Source organism: Orcinus orca, chromosome 15 (genome assembly GCF_937001465.1).
Source record: "Orcinus orca chromosome 15, mOrcOrc1.1, whole genome shotgun sequence".
Classification (NCBI taxonomy): domain Eukaryota; kingdom Metazoa; phylum Chordata; class Mammalia; order Artiodactyla; family Delphinidae; genus Orcinus; species Orcinus orca.
The window spans coordinates 67,841,999-67,864,791 of record NC_064573.1 but is presented as its reverse complement, the minus strand read 5'-3'; the positions used below and the strand labels follow the sequence as shown (position 1 = coordinate 67,864,791).

At 42.3% G+C, this 22,793-nt stretch overlaps 2 protein-coding genes across 9 annotated transcripts in view; one reads left to right on the top strand and one right to left on the bottom strand.

Moving 5' to 3' along the window:
• Positions 1 to 16,160, bottom strand: part of CHEK2 (checkpoint kinase 2) — a 42,232-nt gene extending 26,072 nt beyond the window's left edge. For 2 of the 4 annotated variants that reach the window (XM_033412715.2, XM_004283772.4), the window contains exons 1-6: positions 15,901 to 16,160; positions 14,867 to 15,051; positions 13,362 to 13,689; positions 4,718 to 4,842; positions 4,452 to 4,599; positions 1,470 to 1,560 (exon numbers count right to left, since the gene is read on the bottom strand). In XM_033412715.2, the coding sequence (XP_033268606.1) occupies positions 1,470 to 1,560; positions 4,452 to 4,599; positions 4,718 to 4,842; positions 13,362 to 13,683 (686 nt within the window). In that variant the 5' untranslated portion in view covers positions 13,684 to 13,689; positions 14,867 to 15,051; positions 15,901 to 16,160. Of the gene's footprint in view, positions 1 to 1,469; positions 1,561 to 4,451; positions 4,600 to 4,717; positions 4,843 to 13,361; positions 13,690 to 14,866; positions 15,052 to 15,900 lie in introns of those variants that run through there. The other 2 variants (XM_033412716.2, XM_033412719.2) reach the window with 2 other exon arrangements.
• HSCB (HscB mitochondrial iron-sulfur cluster cochaperone) overlaps positions 16,146 to 22,793 on the top strand; it is a 34,395-nt gene continuing 27,747 nt past the window's right edge. For 2 of the 5 annotated variants that reach the window (XR_007471635.1, XM_049697773.1), the window contains exons 1-5: positions 16,146 to 16,456; positions 17,560 to 17,656; positions 17,999 to 18,088; positions 18,712 to 18,856; positions 21,995 to 22,042. Coding sequence is in view for 4 of the 5 variants with exons in the window: in XM_049697773.1 (XP_049553730.1) it covers positions 16,221 to 16,456; positions 17,560 to 17,656; positions 17,999 to 18,088; positions 18,712 to 18,856; positions 21,995 to 22,042 (616 nt within the window). In the remaining variant the exon portion in view is untranslated. Of the gene's footprint in view, positions 16,457 to 17,559; positions 17,657 to 17,998; positions 18,094 to 18,711; positions 18,857 to 21,994; positions 22,043 to 22,793 lie in introns of those variants that run through there. The other 3 variants (XM_004283771.4, XM_033412720.2, XM_033412721.2) reach the window with 3 other exon arrangements.

Below are 22,793 nucleotides of genomic sequence, written 5' to 3'. Positions count from 1 at the left end.
TTTCACTTGGAATGTTTTGAAGGTTCACCCATGCTGTAGCATGTATCAGTATTCCATTCCTTTTTATAGCTAAATAATAGCCCATTTTATGGATATATCACATTTTGTGTATCCATTCTTTTGTTGATGGACACTTAGGTTGTTCCCACCTTTTCGCTACTGTGAATAGAGCTGCAGTGAACTGTTCGTGCACAAGTTTTTGCTGAACATCTGTTTTCAATCTGGGGGGTATATACCTAACAAGGGGAATTACTGCGTCATATGGTAATTGTTTAACTTTTTGAGAAAACATCAAACTATTTCCCACAGTGGCTGCACCATTTTACATTCCCAACAGCAGTGCATAAGGGTGCCAATTTCTCCGCATCCTCACAAACACATGTCACTTTCCATCTCTTTATTATCGCCATCCTAATCGGTGTGAAGCAGCATCTCATTGTGGTTTTGATTTGCACTTCCCTAATGACTAATGATGCTGAGTATCTTCTCAAGTGGTTTTTGGCCATTTCTGTATCTTCTTTGGAGAAATGTCCTTTGCCCATTTTTAAATTGGGTTATCTTTTTGTTGTTGAGTTGTAAAAGTTCTTTATTCTAAATACTAGATTCTTATCAGATATATCATTTGCAGTATTTTCTCTCATTTTATGGCTTGTGTTTCACTCTCTTGATAGTGTCTTTTGAGGCAAAAGTTTTAAAATTTGACGAAGTCTAATTTTTCTATTTTTTTCTTTCGTTGCTTGCGCTTTCGGTGCCATTTAAGAAACCACTGCTGGGACCTCCCTGGTGGTGCAGTGGTTAAGAATCTGCCTGCCAATGCAGGGGACATGGATTGGAGCCCTGGTCTGGGAAGATCCCACATGCTGCAGAGCAACTAAGCCCATGTGCCACAACTACTGAGCCTGCGTTCTAGAGCCTGTGAGCCACAACTACTGAAGCCCTCACACCTAGAGTCCGTGCTCCTCAATAAGAGAAGCCACGTCAATGAGAAGCTCACACACCGCAATGAAGAGCAGCACCCCCTTGCCGCAACTAGAGAAAGCCTGCGTGCAGCAACAAAGACCCAACGCAGACAAAGATAAGATAAAATTAAAAAAAAAAAAAAAAAGAAATGCAGTAAATGTTTCTTTATGGAAGGTAATGAAAATGTTCTAAAACTGATTGTGGTAAAGGCTTCACAGCTCTGTGAATATACTAAAAACCACTGAACTGTATATTTTTTAATGGGTGAATTGTATGGTATGCAAGTTATATCTCAATAAAACTGCTTTTAAAAAGTTATCACCAATAAAATTTATAAAGAAAAGCTACTCAGCTGATCATTGTAAGTCAATAACATATCTATCACAAATAAGTACCCTACAAATGTAATGAATACATAATGAATGCCATAAAACCAGGAACAAAAAACTAACCAATGACAAAAGTTTAGAAAGAAATTAAGTGCAAGTTCCATAAGAAAAAAAAATTACCTTCCAAGAGTTTTGGACATGATGTATTCGTCTCTTAATTCCTTGGGATAAACTGACTGATCATCTACAGTCAGATCAAAAAATACAAAAACTAAGGAAAAAATGGCAGAAATAGGTCTCATTAATCCATTTGATAAAGAAAAGATAAATGGTCCTATAACTTAGTAAACATATGGAATATAAGAAAATCATTCTTAATTCCATTTAACATCTAACCCCAAAGAAATCATTTAGCTAGGCTAATGCATGTCGTGAAACCCTTGAAAAATGATGACAGACAAGCTTCATTCCACAATGGAAACACACAGCATCATTCTCACTATAATGCAGGAAACTCATACATAAATGTTATTCTTATTCTTTGACCTCAGAACAGTTATCAATTGCTCAGGCCCAGAAGCAAAAGGCAATTAGTTTGAATCTAGAAAATATGTTCTAGGCAAGTAAATATCCCAAAAGAATCAGGCCAGAGGTCACATACTAGTATTATCTTCTCTCAACCATTTCTACCTTTACCTAGCTGGTATTTTATAGTGCAAGCCACCTTGAACTTACTTGTAAAATTAACTAAATAACACTTTCCAAAAAAATCCCCTTTATTTCTTCATTATTCGGCCTGTAACTCAGAAAAAGAAAACCAAAAAACTGCTCATTTCATAATTTAACCATCCATTGGGCCAAACCTGCAATCAGTTATCAAACATTCCAGTTCTACAAAGTGGTAAATTTTCAACTGCCTATAATATCTGGAAAGAGTGAAATTTGTTAAGACCCTTGAGTTTCTCAGATTTCAGGTGATGGGTCTTGACCTCCCTGGAATAACCTAGAGATCCAGTCTCTGGCATTTAAATCTGAACCAGCTCAGCATGCTTCAATCCAGGCTGGTCCCCAGAAGGCAGACAGCTGCCTAATGAATGAGACCTGCTGGCTACGTAGGATACAACCGTTCCTCCCTGCTTATTGATACTGATGAACCTAGATGTTACAGTGACACTTGAGAATCAGGGAATTTGAGGGGCTCTGGAGATGTATTTTCCCAAGTGTCGAGGTCTACTTCAGGGGCTGTAAACTCAGTTGCCTACACAAGCCAGGAAGGTCATACACACAGGTAAGGCTGGAGTGAGTGTAAGATATGGATCAGTGGAGACTTGAACAGGAAAACATCATCCATCTAAAGGAGGAAGTCTCTACTTAGCACCTGCAAATCCTCAAATTAGGGATAATATGCTCAAGTATGGCCAGATAGTCCATCTTCTCAAAGAAAACTGGATTTTCATATTAAAGCACAAACATCAGCAAAGGCCTAAAAGAATGTCAATAGGCTGAATCAGTCTGCAGAGTACCAGTTTTGTTTTGTTTTGTTTTGTTTTTGTGGTACACAGGCCTCTCACTGTTGTGGCCTCTCCCGTTGTGGAGCACAGGCTCCGGACACGCAGGCTCAGCGGCCATGGCTCACGGGCCCAGCCGGTCCACGGCATGTGGGATCTTCCCGGACCGGGGCACGAACCCATGTCCCCTGCATCGGCAGGCGGACTCTCAACCACTGCGCCACCAGGGAAGCCCCAGAGTACCAGTTTGATCGATTTCCATCACGGCCAGCTTCAGATCACATAACACTTCTGTTCAAATAAGAAAAGGTGCCCTTCAGATAGAACAATTAGAAAAAGATGGCACACCACTCGTCAAGTAGAGGACAGGCCACATTTCAGCAACCAGTTGCCCACCTCAACCAGGTGCTCACAAACAGCAAAAGCCTGTGCAGCTGTCCTGACTATAATTATCAGACAGGAAATAAAAGTTAGAAAACAGGAGAAACTAAGGCAATCATAAAATGTACTACAGGATGTCCAGAATAGCCATAATTCTGAGATGTCAGTCTGAAGACTGGTTGCATGAGAATCACCTGGGCAGGATTTTTTAAATCCCTGGAACTAGTGGATCAGGATGTATGGGACAGTGCCTCTGGGAATCTATATTTTTAAGGTGTTATCCACACAAACACATACCATTCCAAGTCGCTCAACTCTCAGATAGTTTTGAGAAGTTCTGTGAGTTTTTTTTCAAATTAAAGAAACGAGAGTATTCCTCGTGTCCAAGATTTCAAAATCACTGTGAGCTATATTTAATTCTGTAGGTTGTTTTTATCCACACCGAATAACAACTGTTCATTTTAGATGTGATATTCATGAAGTTTTAGGAATAAATGCTTATAAAATACTACCCGATAATGATGATAAACATCTCCACTTTCAAAGGATAACCATGTCATATTTAAGAAGGTGGAAGGTCTAAATTGAGATTGTTACAGAAAAACCCATAGCCTAATGCCGGGTTATATATAATAGTTCAATAAATATATGCAGAAATTAATGACCGAAAGGAATAAAGAAAGGGAAGAATAAGGAAGGAAGAGAAAAAGAGGGGGAAGGGATGAACTAATGGCCTAAAATAACAACTCATAGATAGCTAAGACAGATGTGATAAAAGTGAATCAATTAATGAATGATAACTAAGCAAAATGATAATTTAAAGCATATGGCTTTAAATAAAACTAATCAAACCAATTAAACCTTAGAAAATCTGTCTTAATAGAACTTTTGATTGTTAAAAAATGCAACTAGGGGGCTTCCCTGGTGGCACAGTGGTTGAGAGTCCGCCTGCCGATGCAGGGGACACGGGTTCGTGCCCCAGTCTGGGAAGATCCCACATGCCGTGGAGTGACTGGGCCCATGAGCCATGGCTGCTGAGCCTGTGCGTCCAGAGCCTGCACATCTGGAGACTGTGCTCCGCAACAGGAGAGGCCACAGCAGTGAGAAGCCCGCATACCGGAAAAAAAAAAAAAATGCAACTAGGATTGAGGTGAATCTTGAATACTAACCTACTTACTTTATGTACCTAACCATATTCTGCAAAGGACACAATGTCATTTTTCCTTTTATACAGGAAGAAAAAATTCCAGTAACCAGAAGATAATAATATTACCTTTATTACTCCATACTGAAAGTGCAATTTCAGAATTGTTATTCAAAGGAAGGCGTCTTCCTTTCCCTACAAGATCTCTATTTACAAAGGTTCCATTCCCACTGTGATCTTCTATGTAGGCGATGTAAGAGTTTTTAGGACCCATTTCCTAAAACAGAAAACATTTTATTTCAAAGTTTTACTGGTGGAGTGTTTCAGTGGGGAGACAACTAAGAGTGATGTCTAGATGACCAGTTCTCCCAAATGTATGGATATTTGCCACCTACTCTGAAGATCCGAAAGTGCTTCTTGCTGTAAGTCCGGTATTTATCGGTTCTTTTCAGCAGGGGTTCATCAAAGCAGTATTCACAGTTTCTATCTCTCCCAAACCAGTAGCTGTCGTTAACACACTCTGTAACACAAAAGCACACCCCAGAGGGCTGTTGAATTTCATGTATCAAACACCTTTAAAAACTGTTCATAAAATCTGCTTGTAGGAAAATAGCCTAAGAAGGCAATCAAAATTATAGATTTGTCCATCAAGATTTTATAAGACTCAAAATCAGTGGGGAGAAAAAAACCAAATATTTCCAACGAGTTTAACAAATTATGGTTTATACATAGCCATGAAATGTAAGCAGTCATTAAAATTCTCAAATAATTTTTAATGACTTGGAAAAATACTTATGATATAATAATAACTTCCTACTTATTACTCTCCTGAGGCTTCCCATCATACTTAGTATGAAATCTACACTCCGCATGGCAGGCTAGATGCTCAGGATCTGGCCCCTGCCCCCCTCCCAACTTCACCTTGTACCTCTCCCCTTGATCACTACACTCAGCTCCACTGGCCTCCTTCCACTGCCCCAAATATGCTGGGTTCAACCTCCCTTGTGGCCTTTGAATTCTTCATTCCCAGTGATTTGAATGGCCATCTTGCCTTTTGTGTCTGCAAATTATCATCTTCCACTCAGCTTTCTGTATAAGCACACTCCCAGCTCACCACCCACTCACCATAATCACAAGAGCCTGTTCTGCTTCCCTCTATAACTGAAAATTATCTTGATTATTTGTATATTGTCTCCTGGCATCCCCCTATTAGAACAAATTCCAGAAGGGCAGCCTTGAGTCTCTTGTTTACGAATACAGCTCCAGCACCTAGGGCAATGCTTATGGTAGGCAAGCAAAATGTTCACGGAAAGACAGACTAGGGAAAATATTACCAACTCATGCCACAATCAAAGGACTATTTCCCTAATATCTGTAAAGTTGATGGAAACAAACCAAATGTCCTACAATAGATGAATGGATAAACAAATTGTGATATCACAAATTGTGATATTTACATACAATGGACTATTTTTCACCCATAAAAAGGAATAAAGCTAAAACTCATACATCTACAACATGGATGAACCTTGAAAACATTATGCTAAGTGAAAGAAGCCAGACACAAAATGCCACAGACTGTATGACTGTATTTACATGAAATATCCAGAATAGTTAAATCCATAGATATGAAATGCAGATTGGTGGTTGCCAGGGGCAGAGGAGGAAGGGATGGGGAGTAACTGCTTAATGGATATAGGGTTTCATTTTGGAGTAAAGGAAATATTTCAGAACTGGACAGAAGTGGTGGTTGCACAATGCTGTGAATGTACTAAAGGTCACTGAACTGTTCACATTAAAATCGTTAATTTTAGGGACTTCCCTGGTGGTGCAATGGTTAGGAATCTGCCCGCCAATGCAGGGGACATGGGTTCGATCCCTGGTCTGGGAAGATCCCACATGCCATAGAGCAACCAAGCCCATGCACCATAACTACTGAGCCTGTGCTCTAGAGCCCACAAGCCACAACTACTGAGCCTGCATGTCACAACTACTGAAGCCTGCGCGCCTAGAGCCTGTGCTCTGCAACAAGAGACGCCACTGCAATGAGAAGCCCGCGCACCGCAGCAAAAAGTAGCCCCCACTCGTCGCAACTAGAGAAAGCCCACACACAGCAACAAAGACCCAATGCAGCCATAAATAAATAAATAAATAAATAAGTTTTTTAAATGGTTAATTTTATGTTATGTGAATTTCACCTCAATTCCTTAGTTATATGTGCACACACCCATTGGTCCAGAAATCCCACTTCTAGGAATTTATCCTACAGACAGAATCATATGTATTACGAAAGGACATAAGGACATATGTACAAGGTTATTCACTATAGCATTATTCCTTTTTTTTTATAAATTTATGTATCTATTTATTTATTTTTGGCTGCATTGGGTCTTCATTGCTGCGAACGGGCTTTCTCTAGATGCGGTGAGCGGGGGCTACTCTTCGTTGCAGTGTGTGGGCTTCCCATTGTGGTGGCTTCTCTTGTTGCGGAGTATGGGCTCTAGGCGTGCGGGCTTCAGTAGTTGTGGCTCCTGGGCTCTAGAGCACAGGCTTAGTTGCTCCGCAGCATGTGGGATCTTCCCAGACCAGGGATTGAACCCATGTCCCCTGCATTGGCAGGCAGATTCTTAACCACTGTGCCACCAGGGGAGACCTATAGCATTACTCTTATAGCAACAACTTTAATGTCCATTAGTAAAGGGCTAGTTCAATAAATTTATATATCTACAAAAGAAATGGGGATCTTTACATTCTGATAGAAGAATGTCTAAGATACATTGTTAAACATAAACAACAGGTTACAACCAGTGTGTTGTAAATTACAGTTGGTATAAATAATAAAGGGGGGAAAAAGAACACATAGATACTTAGTTGCTTATATGTGCACCAAATATTTCTGGAAGGCTACATAAGAAATCAGCAATCCTGGGAGGTAGTTGGGGGAAAGACAGAAATTGGATGAAGGCCTTGCACCTGTTTTCAATTTTGCACCTAATGCAAATATAACCTCTTCAAAAAGTTAAATTAATCGCTTAAAGAGTTTGCAGTCTGGTTGGGAGACAAACAGGGAAGCAACAACAATACAGCAGGTAGACTCTCGAGGGAAAGCACAGATGCAAGGCTGTGGCAACTCTGCCTGGGACTATCAAAAAGGCTTCATGAGGCAAGACAGGAAGGATAGATTGAACAGCCCTTTGGAAGGCAACATGGCAGTACCCATTACAAGGTAAAGCCATGCCCATTCTATGATCCAGCAACTCAACAAAGGCTCTACCCTAGAGAGACATTTGTCCAAATGACCAAGGAGACAAGGACATTCATTGCAGTCTTGCTTGCAGGAATAAACACTGGCAACAACCTAAGCATCTATTAACAGGGAAAGGTATAAATGAACCATGGTATTTCTACTAGAAACCAGGAGCTTCTGGGACAGTTGAGAAGGAAAGGCATGGAGATTTTATCAGGACACCAACAGTCCAGGGAGGATGGACAGAGAGTGGAAGGGGAGGCTGCCCATGGAAGAGCCTGCTCTGACCTTGGCTCATTAGAGGAGCCCTCAGGAAAGATGTGTGGAGGAGGGCAGGGACAGCAAGGCAGGAGGCAAAGGGACCAAAACTCTCAGTGAGGCAATTAGGAGTAAGAACCCCAGGAAGATGGGCCCCTTCTTCTAGTAGTGAAGAATGGGGCACAGTTGAGATGGTGACAGGAGAGAGGAACATCACAAACAAGACAAGGATGTCTGCTCTTAAAACTTCTATTCTGGGGCTTCCCTGGTGGCGCAGTGATTGAGAGTCCGCCTGCCGATGCAGGGGACACGGGTTCGTGCCCCAGTCTGGGAAGATCCCACATGCCGCGGAGCGGCTGGGCCCGTGAGCCATGGCCACTGAGCCTGCGCGTCTGGAGCCTGTGCTCCGCAACGGGAGAGGCCACAACAGTGAGAGGCCCGCATACCACAAAAAAAAAAAAACACTTCTATTCCATGTAAGAGATTCAAGCCAGGACAGTTAACAGAGGGAGGGAGAGGGAGATGAAAAGCCAAGGCATCCATATTGGAAAGGAAGAAGCAGATCTATCTAATCCTATTCACAAACGACATAATCTTATATGTAGAAAATCCTAAGGAACCCACTAAAAAAGATTAGCCCAAATAAACAAGTTCAGCAACATTACAGGATACAAGATCAATATTCAAAAACCACTTGTATTTCTACACACTAGCAATGGACAACCTAAAATGAAATTAAGAAAATAATTCCATTTACAATAGCATAAAAAGAATAAAATACTTGGGAATAAATTTAACAAAAGAAGCGCGAATCTTATACTCTAAAAGCTACAAAATATTGTTGGAAAAAATTTGAAAGACCTATGTAAATGTGCATGGATTGGAAGACTTAATGTTGTTAAGATGGCAAAACTCCCATACTATACACAATTCCTATCAAAATCCCAGCTGCCTTCTTTGCAGAAATTAACAAGCTCAAACTAAAATTCCTATGAAAAAGCAAGGACCCGGAATAGCAAAACAATCTTGAAAATGAAGTACAAAGGGCTTACTTACATTTTGCAGTTTCAAAACTTACTACAGGACTTCCCTGGTGGCACAGTGGTCAAGAATCCACCTGCCAATGCAGTGGACACAGGTTCAAGCCCTGATCCAGGAAGATCCCACATGCTGTGAAGCACTAAGCCCATGTGCCACAACTACTGAGCCTGCACTCTAGAGCCCACGAGCCACAACTACTGAGCCCATGTGCCACAGTTACTGAAGCCCACGTACCTAGAGCCTGTGCTCCGCAACAAGAGAAGCTACCACGATGAGAAGCACGCGATGAAGAGTAGCAATGAAGAGTAGCCCCCACTCACTGCAACTAGAGAAAGTCCACGCGCAGCAACAAAGACCCAATGCAGCCAAAAATAAATAAATAAATAAAAATTTAAAAACTTACTACAAAGCTATCATAATCAAGACAGTGTGGGGGCTTCCCTGATGGCGCAGTGGTTAAGAATCTGCCTGCTAATGCAGGGGACACGGGTTTGAGCCCTGGTGTGGAAGGATCCCACATGCTGCGGAGCAACTAGGCCCGTGAGCCACAACTACTGAGCCTGCGCGTCTGGAGCTTGTGCTCCGCAACAAGAGAGGCTGCGAGAGTGAGAGGCCTGCGCACCGCAATGAAGAGTGGACCCCGCTTGCCACAACTAGAGAAAGCCCTCGCATAGAAACGAAGACCCAACACAGCAAAAATAAATTAATTAATTAATAAACTCCTACCCCCAACATCTAAAAAAAAAAAAAAGATTAAAAAAAAAAGACAGTGTGGTACTAGTGAAAGGTTAGGCATACAGATCAATGGAAAAAAATTAAGAGACAGAAAATAAATCACATTTACAGTCAACTGATTTTCAACAAGGTGCCAACACAATTCATTGGGGAAAAAATAGTCTTTTCAAATGGTGCTAGGACAAGTGGATATCTACATGTAAAATAATCTAGTTGGAACTTACCTCACACCATATGCAAAAAGTAACTAAAAGAGAATCAAAGATTAATTGCAGGAACTAAAACTATAAGAAGAAAAAATGGTGATACGGCTTTGTAACCTTGGGTTAAGCAATTCTGTCTAGATATGACCCCAAAGCACAAGAAACGAAAGAAAAAATATAAAAATTGGACATAATTAAAATTTAAAATGTGTGTGAATCAAAGAACATCATCAAGAAAGTGAAAAGAAGTGAATGGGGGAAAATATTTGCAAAACACATATCTAGTAAGGGATTTATATCTACCATATAAAAAAGGACACTTACAACTCAATAATAAGACAAACAATCCAATTTTAAAATGAGCAAAGATGGGGATATATGTTTATGTATAGCTGATTCGCTTTGTTATAAAGCAGAAACTAACACACCACTGTAAAGCAATTGTACTCCAATAAAGATTTTTAAAAAAGTAAAATAAAAATGAGCAAAGGATATGAATAGACATTTCTCCAAATACATAAAAATGACCAATAAGCACATGAAAAGATGTTTAACATCATTAGAGCCATCAGGGAAATGTAAAACAAAATCACAATGAGATACCACTTCACACCTACTACGATGATGAAAATCAAAAGACAGATATTAAGTGGTGGCGAAATGTGGAGAAATTAGAACCCTCATACATTAGTAGTGGGAATATGGAATAGTGCAGCTGCTGTGGAAAACAGTTTGGTGGTTTCTTAAAAACTTAAACATGTTATCCAGCAATTCCACTCCTAGGCACTAAATACCCCCCAAAAAATTGAAAACAGAGACTCAAACAGATACTTGTCACAAATATTCATAGCAGCATTTTTCAAAATGGCCAAAAGGTCCAAATGTCCATCAACAGAAGGGATAAAGAAAATGTGATATATTTATACAATATTATTATTCAGATATATTATTCAGACATAAAAAGAAACAAAGTTCTGATACATGATACAACATGAATGAACTTTGAAACTATTATGCTACATGAAAGAAGCCAGATACAAAAGGACAAATATTATGATTTCACTTAAACAAAATATCTAGAATAGGTAAATTCAAAGGCAGAGAAAATAGGTTAGAAATTACCAAAAGAACTCAATGGGGAAAGGATAATCTCTTCAATAAATGGTACTGGGAAAACTGAATAACCACATGCAGAAGAATGAAATTGGACCCCTTTCTTACACCACTCACAAAAATTAATTTGAAATCGATTAAGGACTTAAACAGAAGAAGTGAAACCGTAAAACTAGAAGAAAGCAAATGGTAATTATGTGATGTGAAGGAGGTGTTAGCTAAGGCTATGGTGGAGATCATTTTGCAATATATAAGTGTATCAAACTGTACATCTTAAACTTACACAATGTTATATATGTCACTTATATATGTCTCAATAAAGCTAGGGGGGAAAAGAAATTACCAGAGGAAAGAATTTTGGAAATAGATAATGGTGATGGTTGTACAACATTGTGAAAGTACTAATGCCAATGGACTGCATACTTAATGGTTAAAATGACAAAATTTTATGTTATATATATTTTATCACAATGAAAAGAAGTAAACATTAAAAAATACTAAGGAATAAAGTTTTTAAAGTGCAAGACTTGTACCCTGAAAACTACAAAACACTGTTGAAAGAAATTAAAGAAGACCTAAATAAATGAAAGCTACCCCATGTTCACAGATTGGAAGACTTAATACAGTTAAGATGGGAATATTACCCATATTGATCTACAGATTTAATTCCAGCTGCCTTCTTTGCAGGAAGTGACAAGCTTATCTTAAAATTCCTATGGAAAAGTAAAGAACCATAGTAGTCAAAATAATCTTGAAAAAGAACAAATCAGGACTCACTCTGGATTTCAAAATTTACTACAAAGCTACAGTAATCAAGATTTTGTGGTACTAGCATAAGGACAGACACATAGATCCATGGAACAGAACTGAAAATCCAGAATTAAACCCCACATTTATGGTCAAATGATCTTTAATGAGGGTGTCAAGACCATTCACGGGGGAAAGAGTAGTCTCTTCAAGAAATAGTGCTCGGGGGGCTTCCCTGGTGGCGCAATGGTTAAGAATCCACCTGCCAATGCAGGGGACACGGGTTCGAACCCTAGCCCGGGAAGATCCCATATGCCGCGGAGCAGCTAAGCCCGTGCACCACAACTACTGAGCCTGCGCTCTACAGCCTGCGAGCCACAACTACTGAGCCCGCACTCTAGAGCCCACGTGCTACAACTACTGAAGCCCTCATGCCTAGAGCCCATGCTCCACAACAAGAGAAGCCACGGTGATGAGAAGCCCATGCACCACAACGAGGAGTAGCCACCACTCACCACAACTAGAGAAAGCCCACGTGCAGCAACAAAGACCCAACACAGCCAAAAATAAATAAATTTATAAAAAAGAAAAAAGAAAGAAATAGTGCTCGGACAACTGTACATTCCCATGCCAAAGGATGAATTTGGACAATACCTCATATCATGTACAAAAATCAACTCAAAAGGGATAAGAGCTAAAACTGTAAATTATTTAGAAGAAAAGATAGGTGTGAATCAATAACAAATAATAACAATAAAATATTATAGCTTCTCTTTATTGAGCAATTACTTTATGCTGGTCTCCCTAACAAGCTCTTTGTGTATGTAATCTTAAGTTTAAAGGAGATACACCCAACTTCACCCTAACTCACCATTTCTGTGTCCCACTCACCATACATCAGCCCTAAGCCTAGCTTAAATATATAGCTTAAATGAGTAAAAATTAGCTTCAAATGCTTACTTCTAAATTTAAAGTTGTATGTATGAATATTGCTATATTATTTCTCCATTTTTTACTGTTTTTTCCAAGTCATCAAAGTTGCACGTGACATAAAAGGGAAGGGTGAGTGACAAGATACAAAATGGTACATTAGCCATTCATTTCTTAACATTATTATTTTCTATTCCATTAATGTTAAGTTCTTTTTTTTTTTTTTTGTAATGAAGAGGTCATTTTAATTCAAAACAGAGGAAAAATGCTACTTAAAACATACCGAGAGCAAAGCCTTACTGTTGGAACCAGGTGTCAGAGAGGATGTGTATATTTAAACAGCAAGGTTGGCTATTTGAGATAAAAATAAGTAACAGGGAGTCAACAAATAACCTTCCCCATTCTGAAACTGTAAAACTGATTCTCTGAAACTGCTGCACCACCAGCAGGAGTTAAGTGGTGAAGTTTCTGTGATTAGATGACAAATGTTTGCAAGCTTGCATGAATCAGCGTTTTTCTAGGGAAAAGATCCACAACCCTCTTCAGATGGACAACACATGGCAGACACCCAATTAATGTTTGTTGAAAGTATAAATGAAGGGGCTCTACAGCAAGTAAGAGCCTGTGCACAACCCAAAACTGCTTCCTTGGTTCCATCTTTCATCACCTGCAAACTCCAGAATCACTCCAGGAGTGTCTTGAGCTGTCTGTTGCAACAACTTTCTAAAACTGTTTTTCTGAACAAAATATTACAAAGGGTCTTACCGAGATTAGAGAATCCATCCTGAAGGGCCCATAATCGAGCCCAAGGGGCAGGGACAGGCTCCTCGGGTTCTTGGTCCTCGGGAATAGAATAGAGTTCCTGCGTGGACACTGTGTCTAAGGAGCTCAGCGTACCCGAGCTGGAGTGAGAGGACTGGCTGGACGTGGGCACCGTGCTGGTGGAGGAGCTGGACGTGCCCTGGGACTGTGAAGAGGAGCCGTGTGGCTGTGAGGAGGGACCGTGGGACTGCGAGAAGCCACCTTGGGACTGTGGGGAGGCACTGCCATGCGGCTGATGACACTCCACATCCGTCTCCCGAGACATCACCACCTCAAAAATAAGTGTCCAACAGTAAGGTGAATTTCAAGGAACAAGACATCGTAAACGTCAAGAGTAAAGGATGGGTATTTTACAACAGCCAAAAAAAAAAAAGATCCAGGATACGCATGCTCTGCAAAAATTAAAATTCTAGGGCTTCCCTGGTGGCGCAGTGGTTGGGAGTCCGCCTGCCGATGCAGGGGACATGGGTTCGTGCCCCGGTCGGCGAGGATCCCACATGCCGCGAAGCGGCTGGGCCCGTGAGCCATGGCGGCTGAGCCTGCGCATCCGGAGCCTGTGCTCCGCGGCGGGAGAGGCCACAGCAGTGAGAGGCCCGCGTACCACAAAAAAAAAAAAATTAAAATTCTAAGAGTTTAGACCTATCATTCTTCTGGGCTGAGCTTTTCATCACATCATTTTCACCTGATAAGTTTTTGTGTGACAGCCACAACCACAGAGGACAGAAACAAAGAAATTATTTGAAGGCTGTAAACAAGTAAAAAGCAATGAAACTGAATTGGGGAGGGCGAGAGACTCATAACAGCTTACACTCACCCAATTTTTTAAAATTAAAAATGGAACCTAAAATGTATTCGTTAATACAATCAACACTACACTTAAACTTCATATGTATTTTTGAAAAAGAAAGAAAGGGAAGAGTCAGGTGGTTTGGCATAGACTAAGAGAAACTCTACAGAAATTCGCTGCATCACCCCAGGGGTGGCTATTTTATACATAAAGTGTCACTGTTGCCCCCTCTCCCCCAAACCAGCTCCTGGAGGGTAGGACCCAAGTTCATTCTAGATTCCTTTGACTCCAAACTAAGAGCTGGGCCACTTAAAGAGGCGAAACACAAAGACTGCTCTAAACAACTCCACCTAGCCCTTTGTGATGCTAATTAACTATGGGGCTCACCTTTTCAGCATCCTAAATGGCCTCCCAGCCCAACAGAAGCCTGAAGAAAACCATTTTGAGACACAGAAGACCATAACAGAGGTTCCCACCCCAGCTTTATAATTAATTTGATAGACAGTTAAACTCCAATAACAGAACCTACAGTAAAGTCAAAGTAACTTTCAATCCCTAACTTTAAATCCCTAATCTGATTTAAAAAAAAAAAAAAGTGCTTTCTCTCCTGAATCCCACACTCAGGCTACCCCTCAAGGATAATATAGTAAACATGACTCACACTGATTATTGCATTTACACAGCTTTCCAGATGCAAAGGTCCTGATGAGTTTTCCTGTAAGCACACCAGGGAGGTAGGTGTTGCCAGAGCTAGGTCCGCCACTTCAGGACCTGCTGCTCTAATACCACCTCAGCCGAGCTGTGTCCTCCTGCAGCTTCTTGAGCAAGACTTCTCTGCCCTGAAAACTGGCAAAAGACAGTGTGTCAAAAGGTAGCTGCTATCATCGTTCATGATAAGAAGGGTCCACCAGACCAGGACTACATTGGCCTCTGCCATGAGGAAAAAGCATAGTGGAGAGGTTATAAGCAAACAGATCTGGAGTCGAGTCAGATGTCTAAGTCAACTCTTTGCACGACCTTTACGTAGATCGCAACCTCTCTGAACCCAGAAAAGTAGATAGAGCTTGCGAATCAAATGAGATGATGCATCAACGTTCCTCCCCCCACCCCTCGGTAATGCTTGATAACTGGGAATTCCAGGCCCAAAGAATCTGAAAGCAGGAAAAGGCCTTACAAGTGCAACACAGTTTTTTTTTTCCAATAGAGAAACTGAGTCCCAAGGAAGACTGGTGCCCTCCTACCCTACCCTCGCCACCCCATCCCCCACACTTCCTTAGGGACACTCGCAGAGCATCTTCCTACACAAGTCGGTGTGTTTCCAGTTCCTGCAGCGCCTTGCAGCTAAGAATGGGTTCTTAGTAAGCATTTTCCAGATTGAACCTAAATATGGAAATAATTACTAACACCTATAAAACTCTCTACAGAGCAACTTCGCTCTCATTTTGAAGGGGACAACTTTGTTCTTTCTTATCCTTTACGTCTGGGCCAGTTTCAGCTTTAAAGTTACAAGGGAAGTGACCTTCACCTCGAAATTTATCTACAAAGAAGGAAGAGAGTCGTCCACGCATTCCTCTCCCCCTTCCCAAGCTCAAACACAGTACAAAACGGAAGCTCGGGAAATTCAGCTCGCAAAAAGACCCTGAGGACAGGATTCGAACCCCTCAGTACCCAAGAGAAGTTCCCACTATGACTCACCGCGAGCCCACCTAGCACCGCACACTCTGAGCAGCCGTAGCCAGCGGAGTGGCGCTAAACCCGCTGATACAAACTCCACCCTCAGCCAATCAAAACACCCCTCCGCCCCCGCCGGACCAATGACAAACAGCGGATGTGGCGGCCCACATAGCCTCAATGCTTTCTGGGAGTTGTGGTTTAAAACGCAGAGCGGGACTCAAAATCCAGGTTTCCCCCGGGTAGTCCCGCCCCTTCAGCTTCCCGGCCAATCAGCAGCACCAGTCTGGTCGACCACTTTCTCTCCCCAACAGGTGACCGCGGGGAGGCCGGCCGCCAGCCAGATGTGGTGCGGAAGAACCAGGGCCTTGCTCCGGGTGTCGGGGTTATGGCCGACAGGGGTGCTCGGGAGGAGACCGCTAAACTGCAGTGCTGCGTCACTGGCGGGAAGCAACTCCCCCCGGTGTTGGAACTGCGGCGGCCTAGGGGGCCCCTTGCGGGGGGACCGGTTCTTCTGCCCTCAGTGCCGCGCGCTGCAGCCACCTGACCCCACGCGAGACTACTTCAGCCTCATGGACTGGTAAGGGAAGCGGTTTCGGGAAATACGTCTGGGCGTGCGAGATGGAGGGCTGGTCAGGCTAAGGGAGGAGAAGGCGGGACCAGTTACATGGGTAGGCGGAGCCCTAGAGAACAGGGGCCGGGGGTGGGGCCTGGGAGAAGGTGGGTGGGATGTGTCGGGAGAGGAAACCGAGGGGCCGGACTGAGCGGCCAAGCTTTGTGGGATGATGACGAGAGTGGAGCGTGGACTGGTGGGGCGAGGAGTGTGATTAGGGGAAATTGAGGTTTGGAGCCTGCAATGGAGGGAGACTTGAGGGGCGGGATCTGAGAGAAGGAAGTTCAGAGGTGGGGCCTGAGGGAAGGGTGCTTGCGCGGCCCTTGGCGGATGGAGTCTTGAGGAATAGGTTCAAAAGGTTTAAAGTTGGGTTGAGACTTTTAAGAAAGAAATAATGAGGTGTTATCCAAAATGAGAGAGTAAGAGCAAAGAAAAACTTAATGCTATGGGCAGAGTCTAAGGGAAAAGTGAGAATTGGAAGGTCTGAGAAATAGATGTTTTTTCTGTTTACCTCCGAAGGTTGAGGAGCTTGGAGAGGTGGTGAAGTTTGGGCGAAGCTAAACTAATGAGATAGGGCACGCTCTGGGAATAGAAAGCGAAGAGGATTCGATTAAAATAAAGTGAGAGATAGAGATGAAGGGACCTGGGCCTTAGAAAAATAGAGTGGGATTCAGGAATGCCTCTTCCCCGTAACTCTGGGCTCTGGCCCCACCAGTCACTGAGCACTTATGAAGGGGTGCAGTAACACTGCTCTTTACGTTGTTCAAGCATACCAATCTTGTTCCCCCTTCAAGGCCTTTGCATGTTCCCTGTGCCTGAATGACTCTTTCCTGTGATCTTCAGTTACTCCTCATCATCATTCAGGTCTCAGCTCAAATGTCATCTCTTTGTCCACCACGTCTACCATTCTCTTATCCTATTCTGTTTTCCTTTGCAGCACCTACCACTTTTTGAAATAGCTCTGTCTATATGTTTATTGCGTCATCCCCCATGAGAACAGGAACCAGGCCCATACTATACAAATCTATAAACATTTGATGCATGAATTTCATCTCCTGATTTCCTTCCAGCAACCGCTCCTTCAGAGTTGACACTGCAAAGCTCCAGCATAGGTACCAGCAACTACAGCGTCTTATCCACCCAGATTTCTTCAGCCAGAGGTCTCAGGTAGCCTATTGGCCACCCATAATCACACCCAAACACGTGTGTACCCTGGGTGGGTGGCAGTGTCCTTATGGTTATCAAGGACAGAGCTGGACAGCCAGCTTCACCCTGAGGTAGCCTGACCCCAGCCATCCAGATGCTGTTCCTGTCTTACACTCAGAGCTTTTACCTGATTTCCCAGCAGAATTAGAACCCATCACCTGAAAATAAAAACAGCTTATCCCATACTGGTTCTCCTTTGGTCACTTCCTTATGTGCTTGCCCATCAGTATTTTATGAAACAGTTTGTGAATGTAAGATGGCCTATTTGCATGGTAATATGACTATCTTCATTTCCACTTACAGACTGAAAAGGATTTCTCAGAGAAGCATTCGACCCTTGTTAATGATGCCTATAAGACTCTTCTGGCCCCCCTGAGCAGGGGACTATACCTTGTAAGGTGATTTTCCCACCCTTCTATCATGACAGCCTGGTCCCATTGCTCTGTAGGACAGCTGCTCCCCTGTGTTCAACAGAAGAGTGCTTGAGACCTGAGCTAATCTAGGGACCCAACGATAATTAATCTCAAAGATACTATTACATGAGTATAGTTTTCTCTGAGTATGTCTGTAAATTTTACTTGCCCAATTGCCTTTTTTTTTTTTTTTTTTTTTACCATTTTCTATAAATTTCAAGGATTAGATAGTGCTGGCTTTTAGGGAAGAGTAATTTTTGGTTTTTTGTGGGGGAGAAGTGAGCACCTTAGAATTTTAGGATTTAATAGAATTTTTACAAATATCTAATTCAACCTCCTTCCACTTTTTTCCCAAGTGGAAGAATGACTCCCCCAAGGTCACATAGTGCCAGGTAGCAGGGAGTGATCCCATCCCAGCACTCCTATCTCAGTCTAACTTTCCAGTACCCTACCCTCACACTTTCACTATTGAGACAGTTCAAGTTTTCCCTGTGAGTGGCATTCTGTTCTGAATGGTGAGGAGGATTTATGGTGAGGAGGATTTATGACTCTGGCCATAGTTTCTTGAATTAAACTTATTTTCCCTGCTTTATGCCCCAATAGCTAAAGCTCTGTGGAGTAGAGATTCCCGAAGGGACAGATTATGAAATGGACAGTCAATTCCTCATGGAAATAATGGAAATCAATGAAAAACTTGCAGAAGCTCAAGGTGAAACTGCCATGAAAGAGATGGAATCTATTGTCAGAGGTAAAAGATAAAATACCACCGACTGCATTTTATTGCTATTTTGAGTACATGTAGGGGTTAAGTGAAAAATGGATATAAAGACTACATATTGGCCTTCATAATGATTCAGGGAATTTTTTTTTTCTTGATTACGCTGAAACCCATTTTGTTTAGAGGCTAGGCTTGCAAAATTCCTAATTCTCTGGAAGGCGGACTTAAACCAAGAATATAATAGTATTTTGCAGATTGCTGTGCTCCTTCCCACCATGACATCCTTTGGATATCTCTGACAAGAAAAATAGGCCTCAGAAGTTCATGGGAATGCCCAAGGTCACACAGCAGATATAGCAGAGCAAAGATTGAAACCTTGATCTTATGATCCCATATTGCTTTACTTTCCACTTTATTCCATAGTGTATCAGTCAGGGTTCTCCAGAGAAACAGAATCAGTAGTGTATGTGTATGTGGAGAGAGAGAAATTTATTTTAAGGAATGGCTCATGTGATTATGAGAGCTAGCAAGTTCAAAATATGTAGATAGACTAGCAGGCTGGAAGCTCAGGCAGGACTTCTATGTTAGTCATGAGGCAGAATTCCTTCCTTGGGAAACCTCAGTTTTTGCTTATTACCTTCAACTGATTGGATGAGGCCCACCTATGTTATGGAAGATAATCTCCTTAAAGTCAACTGACTGTAAATGTTAATCACATCTACAGAATACCTTCACAGCAACATCTAGACTAGTGTTTGATCAAACAATTGGGCACCACAGCCTAAACAAGCTGGCACGTAAAATTAACCATGCCATATAGAAAAGGCTCCAGGTTTCTCATTCAAATTATGCAGATATGAACTTTCACAAATGTTATGGCATGCCTACTGTATCAGGCACTGTGCAGGACACCGCGGATACAGCAGTGAACAAGAAAGACATGGCCTGGGCCTTCTTGGAGTTTATATATTCCAACTCAGTGTGTCCCAAATGGAAGTCATGAGCGTCTCTCTTCTGCTCCTCTGCTGATGTTCGCTTTCTAAGTGAATGACGCTCTGCGGTTGTACAAGTCCAAAACACCGAGGAGGTGTCCTTCACAACTTATTCTCCCTTACCCCCATAGACAGTCCATCACCGAGTCTTGAAAAGCTGACCTTCTAAATGTGTCTCAGATCCATCTATACATTTTCACTGCCACCACCCTGTCCCAAGCTACCATTCTCTCTCACCCGGACAACTGGAGTAACTCCACACTGGTCCGTCTCTACCTTCAATCTGATATATTCCTACCCTGTCACTTGTGTGATCTTTTTGAAACCCAAATCTAATCATATCACCCTTGGCCTTGCTTAAAAACTTTAAGTGGCTCCCCGCCCCCTGCCTCAGGTTAAAGAAACCTGCATGGCTTGGCCTCTGCTTCCTCCCATTTGCTCCTTCCACTCCAGCCACACAGATTGCTTCTAGTTCTTCATCTGTACCTTGTACCCCCCTGCCCAGGGCATTTGCACGTGCTGTTGCTTCTGCCCGAAACCCTCTTCTCCTCTACCCCATCTATTTAACTCTTCCTCCTTCAGATCTGGGGGCAATCCTCACTTCCTCAGAGAATCTGCAGACGACCTCTCTGTCTATACCTTTTGGTCGTGGGTACCTCTCCTTTGTAGGATTAATCACTGGTCTATGTGAGATTACTGGACCAATATCAGCCTCCTCTACTAGACCAGAAGTTCTACAGAGGCAGAAATTGTGTCTTCTTTTTGCTTCCCTCACATCCTTAGCACATGCAGTAGTACTTGGAGTATAATAGGGACTCAGTAAATATTTGTCAAGTGAGTGAATAAATAACAAACAAAGAAGTTAAAAGCAGTAAAATAGAAGTTGTGGTGGGGGAGCTGTCAGCTAGGGTTGTACCAGCAACATTAGGGCTGGGTGGTGTTGGGGAAAGAGAAACTCGGGATTTTTAGTCAGAAGGCCCAGCTGCACGGCTTTGGAAGGCAGAGGTTCATGAAGCTCTGGGTGAGGTGGACTTGGGTTCAGTCCCAACACTGCCACTGACTTTTTGTGTGACCTTCAGTAAAGTGACTTCACCCCTCTGAGCTTCAGTTTCCTCATCTGTAAAATGGAGTCTTGAAAAGCTTGAAAAGACATCTGTAAACTGGTTGTTGCAACAATTAAGTTGAAGCATGTAAAACACTTGACACAGTGTCTGGCCCGTGGTAAGTTCCCAATAAATGGTGGGGGTTATTTCTAGCTCTATAGTTAACATCTCGTTTTGAGCAGGTCACTGACCTTCATTTAGAGTAATTCCTAAATTTCCTTTTACCTGCTAAGGCCCAGGTAATGTGAACGTTCAAGCGCATGAGCTAGATAGTTTTGGGGTCAGGACTTCAGAGCCTCCAGGCTCCTAATCCAGTGTTCTTTTGTCAACACCACGTTGCTACCTGAGAAGCGAGTTTGCAACCACTGGACCAGAAGTCAGTTGACTTGGGGTCTGCTCTTAGCTCCTCCACTCACCAACCATGTGACCATATATGTTCTCCCAGTACCTGTCATTGCTTACCATGGGGATATAATGTATTTGAAAGTGCTTTGAAAGCAGGCACCATATAAATGATTGATACTGTTTGTATCTGAAAAAGGCACTTATCATACAATTTTCCAATGAGGAAACAATAAAAATGTGAGGTAGCTGTCCTTTACTTCATCTGGCATCTTCTCACTTAAGGTACAATATGATCGAAATGTTTCATTTTCCTGAGAGGCTGTATAATTTGCTAGTAGTTGCCTGACACACTCTAATGCCCTGCTGATAGGCAAGTCCCGCTTGTTAATTTTCTCCTAGCTGAAATCTGGAAGACTCAGAGTGCCTTGTGGAGATAATCTAAGGCACTTCTTTGTCTTTTTTTTTTTTAATGCTTCTATAGCCATTTTATGAGCTTTGGTGATTGCCCCTCAGACCTTTCGTGGATAGAAAAACAGTGTAACTAAGATCAGCCAGAGCTGCACTAAACAGGAGCTGCCATCGTGGAACTGTAGAGACAGGTTATGAGGCCTTACCCTTGAATCCAAACTCCCTGCTATGTTGTGTTCACAACAACAAGATGACAAAGCGTTGTCTTCATATTATGAGTCTATTTAAGTAAAAATTAAGATAATGTTTTTCTTTTTCAGCTAAACAGAAAGAATTGACTGACAATGTGAGCAGAGCTTTTGAAAGAGGTACTTCCTTCATTTCTTGACTTTCTTAAATATGGAAAGAAATTGTAAGCACTGAGGTATAACCATCCATTCAATAAGTAGCTATTATATGCCCATCCTATGACAGGTACATGGGAGCTATAAAATATAGATGAGTCTACATTTCTGCCTTCAAGGATTCACAGTCTTGCTAGAGAAACAAGGGGTGTGCCCAAACCAGTGATAACGCCCATTGAAGATTAGATGAGAGAAAGTGCTCCCATTCCCCTTTAGCAAGTAGGAGAAGATAAGGTGAGGGATGTGGGCTGAAGCCAACACAGGCAGGCTCTGAGGGCAAGGCTGCACAGTCAACATTTGGCAAAGCCCGCACACCCCTTTCTTCTGCAAAGCCCAGGAGGAGAATCCCATGGCCGAGCAGTGCCCAGATTGCAAATAGGGCGTGTTCATCCTTGTCCCCACTGCTCCTGGCTCTCAGGCTAAAGAGACTAGATCTATTTCTAGCTATTTTTAAGCAAGAACAGCCTTCCTCTCCATCCTGACTTGTGCCACTCCTTAAATAAGAGCTTAATAGCCCTTTGGCTTAGGGATCGTTTGACTACAGAAAGGAGAACGCAACTCATACTAGCCCAGATAAAAGGAGGTTACTCTAAGGAATCAGGTCTATCTCTCAGAATCCAAAGTCCCTGAGATGAGTATAGTATTGTGTGATAAGAGCTTTTCTAGAACAAGACCTGGGAACCAGAAAGCAGTCTGGAACCAAGACTGTGGTCCT